The 12,571-nt window shown below is 30.8% G+C and overlaps 1 protein-coding gene across 1 annotated transcript in view; it reads right to left on the bottom strand.

Moving 5' to 3' along the window:
• Phum_PHUM529430 (KH-domain protein, putative) overlaps window positions 1-7,308 on the bottom strand; it is a gene marked incomplete at both ends in the record, with an annotated part of 57,074 nt that extends 49,766 nt beyond the window's left edge. Inside the window, one exon of the mRNA XM_002431401.1 lies at window positions 7,179-7,308. Within this exon, the coding sequence (XP_002431446.1) occupies window positions 7,179-7,308 (130 nt within the window). The remainder of the gene's footprint in view (window positions 1-7,178) is intronic.
• Window positions 7,309-12,571: the final 5,263 nt, after the last annotated feature.

Raw genomic sequence — 12,571 nt, forward strand, 5'->3', positions numbered from 1 at the left:
GGGGGTTTTTTTTGCTTTTCCCCCTTTTTACGCCCCCGGGGCCAATAACAACCCCAACAACAACAACAACAACAATTCCACCAAGGTTTTTTTAGAGGATTCTTTTTTACCCATTCGGGTTTTTTTTTTTTTTTTTACCACTTTCCGTTAAAGTTTTTAATAAAAAAAATAACCAACCCAACCCTTAAATTTTAAGAAAGCCCCACCGGGGGGGGGGGGGGGGAAAAATAAAAATAATAATAATAATAATAATTTTTTTTTGCTATTAACAATTTGAAAAACGTTCGATTGACCCCCAAAAAAAAAAAAAAAAAAAAAAAAAAAAAAAAAAAAAACGTGGCACAAAAATTTTATCGAACGAAATTCTCGGACGTGGATCTAGAGAAAAAATGGCCGGGAATTTCCGAAGGATGTTTCTGGAATGTGCGAATTTTTTTACATTTTCGCCGGGTAACAAACGAGATTTTCGTCACCGTCATTGAAAACGATAATGATGATGATGATGATGATTACAACAACCGCAACAACCGACCAAATAAAATAAATTATTAATGCACGCACGAAAAATCAAAAAAAAATTTCCTGGCATTCGATTTAAAAAAAAAAAAAAAAAAATATTTCAACGCACACACACCTGTTCAAATGAGTCAAAACGTTAAATCAACAAAATGTCATAGAGACTCGATCTCGACAAAAAAAAAAAAAAAAAAATTTCGTTGACTTTAACGTCGTGGAAGCAGTCAAAATCGAATCCCTAAACACGTACGAAAAAATTTTAGTCTCTCTCTTTCTCTCTCACTCATTTTTTTTTGCTATCCCGCCGTCAAACCTTAAAAAAAAAAAAATCATCATCTTATGAAATTAAAAAAAAAAAAAAACGATTCGCGTACGACGTGTCAGCAACACAATTTTTCGATTCGAGTTCGGCTTATGAAAAAAAAAAAACTATTAACGCGATCAGGTTTTTAAAATTAAAACCTATATCATCATCATCATCATCATTATTACAACTAACCATGATTGACTGGAAATTCATTTTTTCTTTTCTTTTTCAGTTACCGACTTTGAATTAATGAAAAACGTTCACAATTAAAAAATTATCATCATCATCATCATCATCGTAATCGAGCGAGGTAGGAAGGGAGGGAGGGAGGGGGGAGGGGACAAAAAAATTGGGGAAAACGTTCAAAAAAAAAAAATCTAACCGATAAATCTTATATTGTTTAAGTTCGGATTAAAATTAAAATTAACTTTTTTTTTTTTTTTATAATCCCTAATCCGTTTATTATTATTATTATTATCATAATCCCGATCCCTAATCCATTTAAATAACTAATCCAAGTAGTAAATAGAAAAGGATTTGTTAAAAAGAAATAATTATAATATAAAAAAACGGTTTTTAAATCATCATCATTCCGATACCTAGAAAATTTTTTTTTTTTTTTTAAATCGTTTCCCGGGAACGAATCCCTTCTTTTTAACGGGATAGGGAAAGGAAAAGAATGTAATCATCATCATCATCATTATCATTACAACGACTATTCGGGGAGAAAAAAAAAAAAAAAGAAAAAAATTACGCATACGTTTTCCTTCCTCTCTCCCCATCCGGGGGGGGGGGTGGGGGGATATTTATCAATACCCAAAAAAAAAAATTCATTAATTTCGTTACTTGCTACCCGCGGCGCTACTTTCGCCCAAACGTAATTTCATTGTAAACATAAAGGAAAGAATAACCGCAAAAAAACGTGATAAAATCTAAACGGTGTATAATCTCCTTATTTTTTTTTTGGGAACCAAAAGCCGAAGTTTAAAGGGCCGAGGACACAATCTTACGAATACACGACATACAGGTACGCAGGTACGCACGCACGCACGTACCCCTGCGTAAGCGTGCATACTCAAAATAATAATATTTCAAAAATGAAATTACCCAAAAGAGTAGTTTTCCAAATGATTTTTCCAATAACTACCGTCGTCATCATCATCATCATCATCGTGATGGCAACGATAATAATGATAAAAATATATTATATATTTTATAATTCAATGCTCTGCTAACCTTGCATTTAATCATAATGAAATCATTCAACGTTTCGTTTCCTTTTCTCTCTCTCCCCCTCTCTCCCCATCTCTCCGGTTAAACGATTCCGAAACCGAGAGAGTATTTTTTTTTTTTTTTTTTTGGGTAAAAAAACGTGAAAAACGCGCGTAACGAAAATCAGGTCGTGATGTGTTTTTAAAAAAAAAAAATCCTTGATATTTCATCATCATGACCGTTTATAATTTTAATAAATTTTTTATTTTAAAAAAAAAAATTCTGTACCGATTCGACATTGTTTCAACTCCAAACCTTCTTCTTCCACTTTCCGCCAGAATCAAATGCCATCATCGATATAATAAAAAATGGTCGTTTAAAAACCTGACAGAGAGAGAGAGAGAGAGGTAAATGGAAAAAAAAATTCCTTCTTAATATCTCGTTTGATTCGAGATGTAATTAATACGAACCACGAGTCCAACGTCGAACAAACGACGGAGGAAGAGCAACAACAACGACAACAACAACCAAAAAAAAAAAAAAAAAAATTTTACGTCGTCCCAGTATCGTTTTACACTCCCGTTTCCACCACATCTCGTTTTAAATCTTATTAATGGATCGGGAAAAAAAAAAAAAACGAAATCCTTATTACCACGACAATCCTATCCTCCCCCCCCCCCGTCTTGTTTTCCAAAACGTTAAAATGTCCGAACCGAAAACCTGAACCGAAATGAGAGTAAAAAACGAAAACGAAAAAAAAAAAAAAAAAAAAAAAAAAAAAAAAAAAACCTTCGGGTCGTTCGATTCGACGAGGTCAAAAGGTTAAATAAAAATTATTTAAAAATTAATAATAATAATAATAATAATAATAATAATAATAAATAAACTTGAAATGATTATTATTATTATTCGAATGCGCGAAATTTATGACGCAAAAAAAAAAAAAAAGAAAAAAAAAAATTTATTCCTACTCTTCTTCTTCTTCTCCGTCTTCTTCCACGTCTCATCTCACAATAATAATAATAATAATAACTACCTTTAAATTATTATTTATGGACTTTTAAAACTTGTAAAATTAATACCAACACCACCACCGCCCCCATCTCTCTCTCTCTCCCCCTTTTACTCAACAATAAAAAGAATTTTAATCCCGGCAAGTATTCGAACAATGGGTGGAGGAGAGGGGAGGGAGGGGGTGTTAAAAAGAAATGAAAAATTGGCAGGTAGGTCAGGGAATCAGGGATTCGAAATCGAAAGAGGGGATTTAAACACGTTAAGGAAGGGGAATCGAAAGGATGCCGTGCATGCATGCACCTGATTCCATTTATTACAACCCTTCTTATAAACTATTTAAAAAAAATTAATAATAATAATAATAATAATAATAATAATAATAATAATAATGGCTAGATTTTTTCCCCTTTTTTAAACCTCTTGGAAAAAAAATACAGGTTTGAAACTAGACAATGGATGATGATGATGATAATGATGATGATGATAATAATAACAAATACGAATTTTTGTTTTTGTTTGAATTTTTTTTTTTTTTTTCCTTATAACCGCTGGGATCTTTTACAACATGTCGGATGATCCAAGATGACGACGATGTTGATGATGATGATGATGATTTTACGTTTGTATAAACAATGAACATGATTTAGATAGGTTTTTAAAGTTGGAATTTAAAAACTAGAAAACTAGTTTTACAAAAAAAAAAAAGAAAAAAAAATCACATTTTCTTTCTGGTCCATTGTTTCGCGGAAACGTTCCTAACCAGCATCTTTTAAAAAAATCAATTCAAAGAGATGAGAAATCGAAATCATCATCATCATCATCATCTCTTCTCGTCTTACTTTAAAACGAGTAAAAAAAAAAAAAAAAAAAGAGAGATGGGGAATGAATCGTATTAAACAACAACAACAACATTCTCGTTGGGTATTAAACGAAACGTTCCGAAATAATAATAATAATGATAATAATAATAACCAGGTATTTTCATCATTCCGCACGCAGTATATACATAAATAAATAAATAAAGATTTATTTAACGTTATTAAACTACTTTTTTTTTTTTTTTTTTTTAAACGAATGGTGAGGAGGTTTTTGCTCCTTCCTTTCCTGTTTCTCTTTTACCTTCCGTTCCTCTCCCTCTCTCTCTTGTTTTCCTCGAGATACAAATGTCGTTACGAAAGGAGGATAAATCATTGGATTTTCCCCTCCCCTCCTCTCCTCCCTCGAGTGTTAGCTTAACCTAACGAACCTACCATCATTATTAACATTATTATTATTATTATTATTACTGCTACTATTTGCACTCCATATCCACCGTAGTCACCACCACCACCACAACAACAACAACCATTCGACAACCTTCCTCCTCATCATCATTCAAACCGCGTAATCATTACCGGTTTAAAATAAATAAGAAGCAGAAGACAAAAATAATTCATCGTATTTTTCACCCCTTGCAAATTTTTTTCAGGTACACTGACTACCTTTTTCCCGTCTCACTCGAATAAATCAAAAAAGGAAAAAAAAAATTATGGCGACGACAACGAGGACGACTACGATGTTTCCTTGATAACGAGATCAAACTTTAGGTAAAACACGCGCGCGCGTGCGGCACAGAGTAATGAATTCAGGTAGGTAAAAAATACAAACAAACAAACAAACAAACAGCAAACAAACAAAAACGAAATCGTTAATTTTTGTTTGCCTTAAGGATTAACCAAAAAAAAAAATAATAATAATAATCAGGGCGGGAAAATGGCGAAAAAAATTGAAAAATGAATTTTTTAACCGAAGGAATCAACGCCCGGTAAAATGTTGTTTGTCGTAACAAACGACAAACCGACGACGAGAGTACAAACAAACAAACGACAAACTCGTACACGACCTTTAAAAATAAATAAAACCGCCGCGGTGAAAAATTAAGATCTCACATCATGTGTGCGCACTTTAATAACTTTCTCATCGTACGTTTAAACCGTATAATAATGATAATGATAATGATAATAATAATAATAATAATAATAATAATAACAGGTGAACGTTCCCCTTAAGACGACATTCAAACAACAACAACAACAAACAGGTGATTAAAGGGGGCAAATCGTATTTTTTTTTTTCTTGTGCCACTTCTACTACCACGACTACTACCACTGCTACTTACGCATCTCATTCATCATCATCATCATCATCATCATCATCATTCATTATTATTACATTTTATTATCAATGCACACCCCATTTTCACGCGTTGTTTCCCCATCCCCTTCCCTTCCCTCTTTCACATTCTCTAATTGATCGCGATGATGATGATGATGATAATTTACGCGCGTTCGCATCGACGACACAATATCGAAATAATAATGATAACAACAACAAACGATTCGCGTAACGACAATTTTTTTTTTTTTTTTTTTAAATTTTAAAACGAAAGAAGAAAAAGAAGAAAAAGAAGAAGAAGAAGAAGCAGAAGACGAAAATAAGAAGAAGAAGAATAAAAAAAAAAAAAAAAATTAAATATTCGTTTTTTTTTTTTTTTTTTTATTTAAGGCTTGGTTAAGAGCGAAGAAACAAAATAATAATAATAATAATAATAATAATAGAAATCAAACGGAAAGAAAAAAACCGCTCTGACATTTCTCCCTCGCGCTTTTGTAAAACACACACACACACACAAACATGGCATCCTGACTTTAAAGTCTTGTGAGGAATGTAGACGTGATTTTTTTTCTTCTCTCTCTCTCTCTCTCTCTCTCACACTCGCACTCTTTTCCGCTTCAACTTAAGATAGTTAACCTTTGCATTGATTATGATACGGTCGAATCATTCAATTAAAGATTTTTTTTTTTTCCGTCGTTCGTCGACGGACCAAGTTGAATTTTTTTTTTTTTTTTACTCAACTTCGACGGAGACGAGCTCCAAAGACCGTTGAAGAAGTGGGGAAGGAGGAAGAGAAGAAGGGGGAAGAGGAGGAAACGATCGTTCTCCTCCGTTTTATTTCTTTTTATTTTAATTTTTTTTTCGAAAAAAAAAAAAAAAAACGTGGTTGAAGAAAAAAAAGAGGGTTGATTCTCGTGCGATTCAAAACACACACACGCACGCACGCACGCACACGCACGAATAATAATAATAATAATAATGATAATAAAACCAACAGGTTTTATTGTTTGTAAAAAAAAAAAAAAAAAAAAAAAACGTTACACACAAATCTCTTGTAAAAACGACAACAATGTAAACCTTTTGAAAAGAAATTCACCTGTTTTATAGCCCCCCCACCTTCCACTTCCCCTCCTCTCCACCTTCCCCTACTTCCTTCGACAATTACTTAATTTTCACGACATTTCACCACACATTCAAACGAACGAACGAACTAACGAACGATTGTTGTAACGAAATAATAATGGCGACCGTATAATAAACGTTAATGATGATGATAATAAATAATTAAAAATTTTCAAATTAATTACTAAAATAATAATAAAAAAAAAAAAAAAACGCCTTGAAAAGAAAAAATTCGATTCCCGTTTTTATTATTTTTTCTCGATTCCTTTGTTTTTTTTCTATTTTTTTCTTCAAATTCACAAAACGTTATTCACACACAAAATGGCCAAGGTCGAATTTCACGGCTTGAATTTGGCACACGCACACGCACGAAATAAGAGAGAAATAAATACATACATACGTACATTACAAACGCGAGACAGAGACAAAAAAAAAAAAAAAAAAAAAATGAATTTCTCGTGGAAGAAGAAAGAAAATAATAATAATAATAATAATCGTCGCCATCGTCGTCTTACCCGATTTTAACGAACAATCCAACACACAATTATAATAAATATGCGTGCGTTTGTATAAAATCGAGTGAGAGAGACAGAGAGAGAGAGAGACAGATAGAAAGAAGCCATTTTTTTTTTTTGCTCTCTCTCTCTCTCTCTCTCACTCTTTCTCTCTTTCCGTCTATTTTCACAACTAAATTTTACACTTTGGTTTATCATCACTTTATAACCTAACGTTTTTCGAAAATTCAAACGTTCAAAAGAGAGAGATAGTGATAGAGAGAGAGAGAGATAGAGAGTGAAAAGAAAATTTTCAAATAATGATAATAATAATAATAATAATAATGAAAATTACTCACCTTCGTCGATTAATCGTTCCACGTGTAAAAAAACATTTGGAAAAGCTGCTAACTGTTTTCTATCTTTTAATAACTGTGCTAAATAATCAGCAATGCTTTGAGTCGTCGCGTTTGTATTTGAATCGCACATTTTTCTTTCTATTTTTTATACGACAAACGACAAATATTATTTTATTTATATATTATTAATAAAAATAAAAAATAAAAAAAAAAACCGTACGAATAAAAAATAATAATACGTGCGTACGTGCGCGCGAGACCGTGTGATTATTATTATTATTAACAAATATTTTATTCGAAACTTTCCGTCGTGTAAAAATTCATTAAAATCACACAAATTCCCGACATTTATAATAAAAAAAAATAAAATTATTTTAAACGTTTTTCTAAAAACAATTTAACGATGATGATGATAATAACGATTTTTTAAACTTGAAAACAATAGAAAAAATTTAATAATAATAATAATAATAATTATAAACTTCGAAACGTTTTGATTAATTAATTAATTAATTATAAAAAAAAAATATATATATATGTATATATATAAATAAACAAAAATGTCAACGGTAAAAATAATAATAATAATAATTAATTAATAAAAAAAAAAACTACTTCTTCTTATTTTTAACTTTTTAAAAAAAATAAAATAAAATAAAAATTATGTAAAAAAAAAAAAACTCAAAAAAAGATTAGTAAAGCTACGCCAGATCAACTGTTACTAATCTTTCCTCTCTTGTATCCAGGATGTGACTGAATTTTTAAAAACCAACTCGTGGCGGCGCTAATATCGCTAGTTTAATTTCAACGCGCATGCGCGGGCAAAAAAATTTTTTAAAATAAAACGAAAAAATTTCAAAACCTCGTTCTTATTATTATTATTATCATTATTATTATTATTATTAATATCACCTACATCATCATCATTATTATCGTTTCGTTTTTTTTTTTTCTCTATGAGTACGAATTTGTCGCAACGTTTAAAATATCCGTTAATTAATGACGATTTCATATTACGATTTATTATTATTACTATTCTAAATCCACGTATATTTAAAAAAAAAAAAAAACGATTTAAGAGACCTCAAACGGACAATTTTGTAAATTATTGTAAATTAAAATGGCGGATTTCGAATTTTAAATGTTTGAATTTTTGTTTTTGTCATTGTTTTTTTTTTTTTATTGTCGCAGCCGTAAGTTTGGTTGTTACGTTGTTGTTTTTTTTTTGGGGGGGAGGGAGGAGAAGGGGGGGAGATATACAGGTAGTTTTCGTTTTTTTTTTATATAACGATGACAACAGTAAAAAAAATTTCGCCTTGATTTTTACTATACATATATATAAAGTGTAGGTGAACCTGCTGGACCCAAGGAAACAATTGTCAATCCACATATGGTCACACGTCGATTTCTTTTTTTTTTTTTTTTTTTTTTTTTTTTTCTCTCCCTTCCAGTTTAACTTCCCTTCCAAATATAACACACACGCACTTACACGCACACGCACACTCAAACAAATTATTAATTCGCCTCCTCACTTTTTTTTTTTTTTACTTTTTTGTTTTTGTCGACATATTCAGATTTTCCTTAAACTTTTCTTTTTTTTCTTCTGCTTCATGAGAATTTAAAAAAACTAAAATTTTTTTCTATTAAACTTTCATCGAATAGAAAATAAATAAATAAATAAACGACCTATTAATAAATAATAATAATAATAATAATAAAAATCGTGCGACAAATATGGAAGTTTTGTTTCTCTTTTTTTTTTTTTTTTAATAAAAAAAAAATTTTTTTTTTTTTTGTAAATCAGCTTTCACCATAGCTTCTCTCCCCCTCTTCCACCTCCTCCCCTTCTCCCTCCTCATCTATGACAATAAAATACGAATCCTTATATAGGAGGAAAACATTTCGTTTAACATCAATTATTGAGTTTTTTTTTTTTTTTTTTTTTAGAAATTTGTTTTATCAAAGACTTTACGACTTTACGAAAAAAAAAAAAAAAAAAAAAGTATTAATTGAATTAAATTACCTTAAATTTCTAACCTCTCTCTCTCTCTCTCTATCTTCCCCCTCCACCCCCTCTCTCCCCGTGAAATAAGAAAACAAAAGTCTTATGGATAGATTATAGGTATTAATTAAAAAAATGTCGTGTGAATTCTCATTAAAGGTCATAAAAAGTCGTTTTTTTTTTTTTATATCGTTAATCGACACTCCCAGTCACGACGATGATGATGATGATGATAACGTGTAATCACACGCACCCCCCTCCCCCCATGTGACCAAAAAAAACAAAATGGAAAACGATGACCACGTCTTTGTTCTCCCGTTAAAAAAATTAAATCCGAGGGGAAAAAAAAGGAAACCTGGACCAAAGATGCTGTTAAAACGACTGAATCCGAAACTATGATGATAATAATAATAATAATAATAACAATTTAGAATTATTATTATTATTATTATTATTATTATTTATTAATTACTACTGAACGTTTTAATGTTTTTTAAATTGATTTTAAATTTAAAACGTTTAAAAATAATTTTTTTTCTTTTTCTTTTCGACTGTTTTTCGGTTTTTTTTTTTTCCCAATAAAAAAAAAAAAAAAAAAATTACGTAAGTCCATTAGTTGATTGGATTAATAAAAAGAAGAGAAAGAGAGAGAGAGAGAGAGAGAGGGGGAGAGATAGAGGGAAAATATTATTATTATTATTATTAGTTTTTAATGTTTTTGAACTTTCGCGACACTTATCTTAAATTTTTCTTTCTTTTTTTCTTTTTTCTAAATCAAAATAATACCGGAATACAAGCAGAAGACGTAATAATAATAATAATAATATCATCATCATCATCATCATCATCATCGTTTATTATCGATGCGTGTGCGTGTGCGTGTACGTAATTATCATCATGTTCGTCGTCGTAATTTTTTTTTTTTTTTCTTTTTGATATACTTAAATTAAAAAACATGTTAATAATTTTTCTTACCTTCTTCTTCTTCATCATCATCTTCTTCATCTCCTTCCCCATCTCCTTATTCTTCTTCTTCTTCTCCTCTTTACACCTCCTGCTGTTTTAATTGGTTAATTTTTGATTTTTCTTTTTTTTTATTTACCATCATCTTCGCCATATTCTACAGTTCTCATCATCATTTTTTTCTTTTAATCACATCAACAAAACCTGAAATTTTATTATACGTTAAACTATTAAATTCCCTTTCGTGGTGGCAACGTTATTACGATGATAATAATAATAATAACGACAACAACAACACAGGAGGGAGGGGGGGGGAACTTTAAAAATTATGACGTCATTAGTTTTTACTTCGTCTTTCAAACGAATTCATTTTCGCATCATATACGTATTATTGACAATTAATTATTATTATTATTATTATTATCACTTTTGAACCCGTTGAGGTTCTAAATACCCGTCGGAGTTTTTTTTTTTAACATTCATTTCAGGTTTCTACCCGATTCCTTAGGGATGGCGATTTATCGGTGGTGCCGTCGGCGGCCGTTTTACTTCCTGTACGGTTTCTTCTTTTAGGTTCTTCAAAATCTTCTTTAAGTTTCCTTTTATTGAATGTGGCATCATGGCTCCCAGTGCTGCTCCCACGATGACCGGAATCGTTTCTGTCTTTACTCCCCACATCCTGGCTATTTCCGCTTCTTTGGCTGCCTCGTGTGTTTTTCCGCCTGTGTATGGGTACTTTAATCAATTTACACCACCTTTCGGTATTGTGCTTCGGGATGGTATCCGGTTTGTCGGCTGGAACACTTCCGTCAGTGTGGATTCGTTGATCGTACAGGATCGTGCAGGACCCCCGCTGTCGTAACCGGCCTTATTTATTATTATTATCATCTTTTTTTTCCTTTTAGGCTCCATTTTATTTAAATTTAATAATTTTTCATTCTTTTTATTTAAGGCACTAATGACGACCATGATAATGACGACCATGATGATGACGACGATGATGATGATGATCATAATGATGATGATGATGTTGATGACGATGACGATGACGATGATGATGATGATCATAATGATGATGATGATGTTGATGACGATGACGATGACGATGACGATGACGATGATGATGATGATGATGACGACGACGACGATGACGATGATGATGATGATGACTTTACAATCAAGGGTGAAACGAATGCGGCGTAAAAAAAAAAAAATAATAATAGTGAAATTGTTTGAAACTGACTGACATAATAATTAAATTTATTTATTTATTTATTTTTTTCATTTGGGCACGACTAATTATTAAAAAATGAAAAAATAAATAAATAAATAAGTAAAAAAAATTATTTACATAAAAAAAAAAAATTTCTAAATGGATCCATTAATGAAAATGTTAAAATAGAGAGAGAGAGAGAGTGATAAATTTGTTTGCGTAATTTGTTGACTTGTCTTTTATTACTCTTTGCAAAATAATATATTTAAAAAAAAATCGTCTGCTTTTTTATTTTTTTTAACTTCTGGTTTGTTCGTACGAATTATGATTTCCGTTTAGAAAAAAACAAAACAAGGGGGATGAATGAAAAGGGGCGTCGTTTCGTCGTTAATGGAATTTTAAAAACTCACACATAAAGTTTTTCAACACCATTTTAAAGAAAATCGTGATTTGAACCGTTTTTCGACGACGCCATCTTTATTTTAATTTATTATTATTATTATCTTCCGTATATTAATCTTATCGATACGTCGTGTCATTCTCTCTCTCTCTCTTTCTATCGTATGCAAAAACGAGAAAAGCGAAAAACATTTAACGACACAACCGTTACAACAACAGTTGCAACAGCATCTACTAAAATTAGTTCCACGACGAAAAGGACAATCAAGAGATATTAAACAAACAAAAACAAACAAACAAACTAACAAACGTTCATTTTTTTACAAAAATTCTGTCGTTTGAATTTCAGGTACAATATAATTTCTCACGCGATTAATACAAATAATTTCCTTGTTTCGTCTCATCTCTCTCTCTCTCTTCTCTTCTCTCTCTCTCACTCTTTCACTAATTCCACGTCTACTACCAATACTCAACACTGCAATACTTTCTTGTCTTTATTTATTTTTCTATCGTTGTCACATAAAAAAAAAAAACTTCACCGGGTCAATCGTCAATAAACTCCTTTAATAGGGGGAAAACGGGCGGGCAAAGGGGAGGGGAAAACGAGATCCTCCCGAAAAGTAATAATAATAATAATAATAATAATAATAATAATAATAATAATAATAATAATAATAATATTACAAATGTTTTCATTATTATTATTATTATTTAATTAAACGTTACGCGAAATGACTTTTACCTTTTTTTTTTTTTTTTTTTTTTTTTTAAACTTGCAATTCTCGATTCGAGGCAACAAACAACAAAGTGAAAGCA

This window comes from Pediculus humanus, genomic scaffold, assembly GCF_000006295.1.
Source record: "Pediculus humanus corporis 1103172108287 genomic scaffold, whole genome shotgun sequence".
Classification (NCBI taxonomy): Eukaryota; Metazoa; Arthropoda; class Insecta; order Psocodea; family Pediculidae; genus Pediculus; species Pediculus humanus.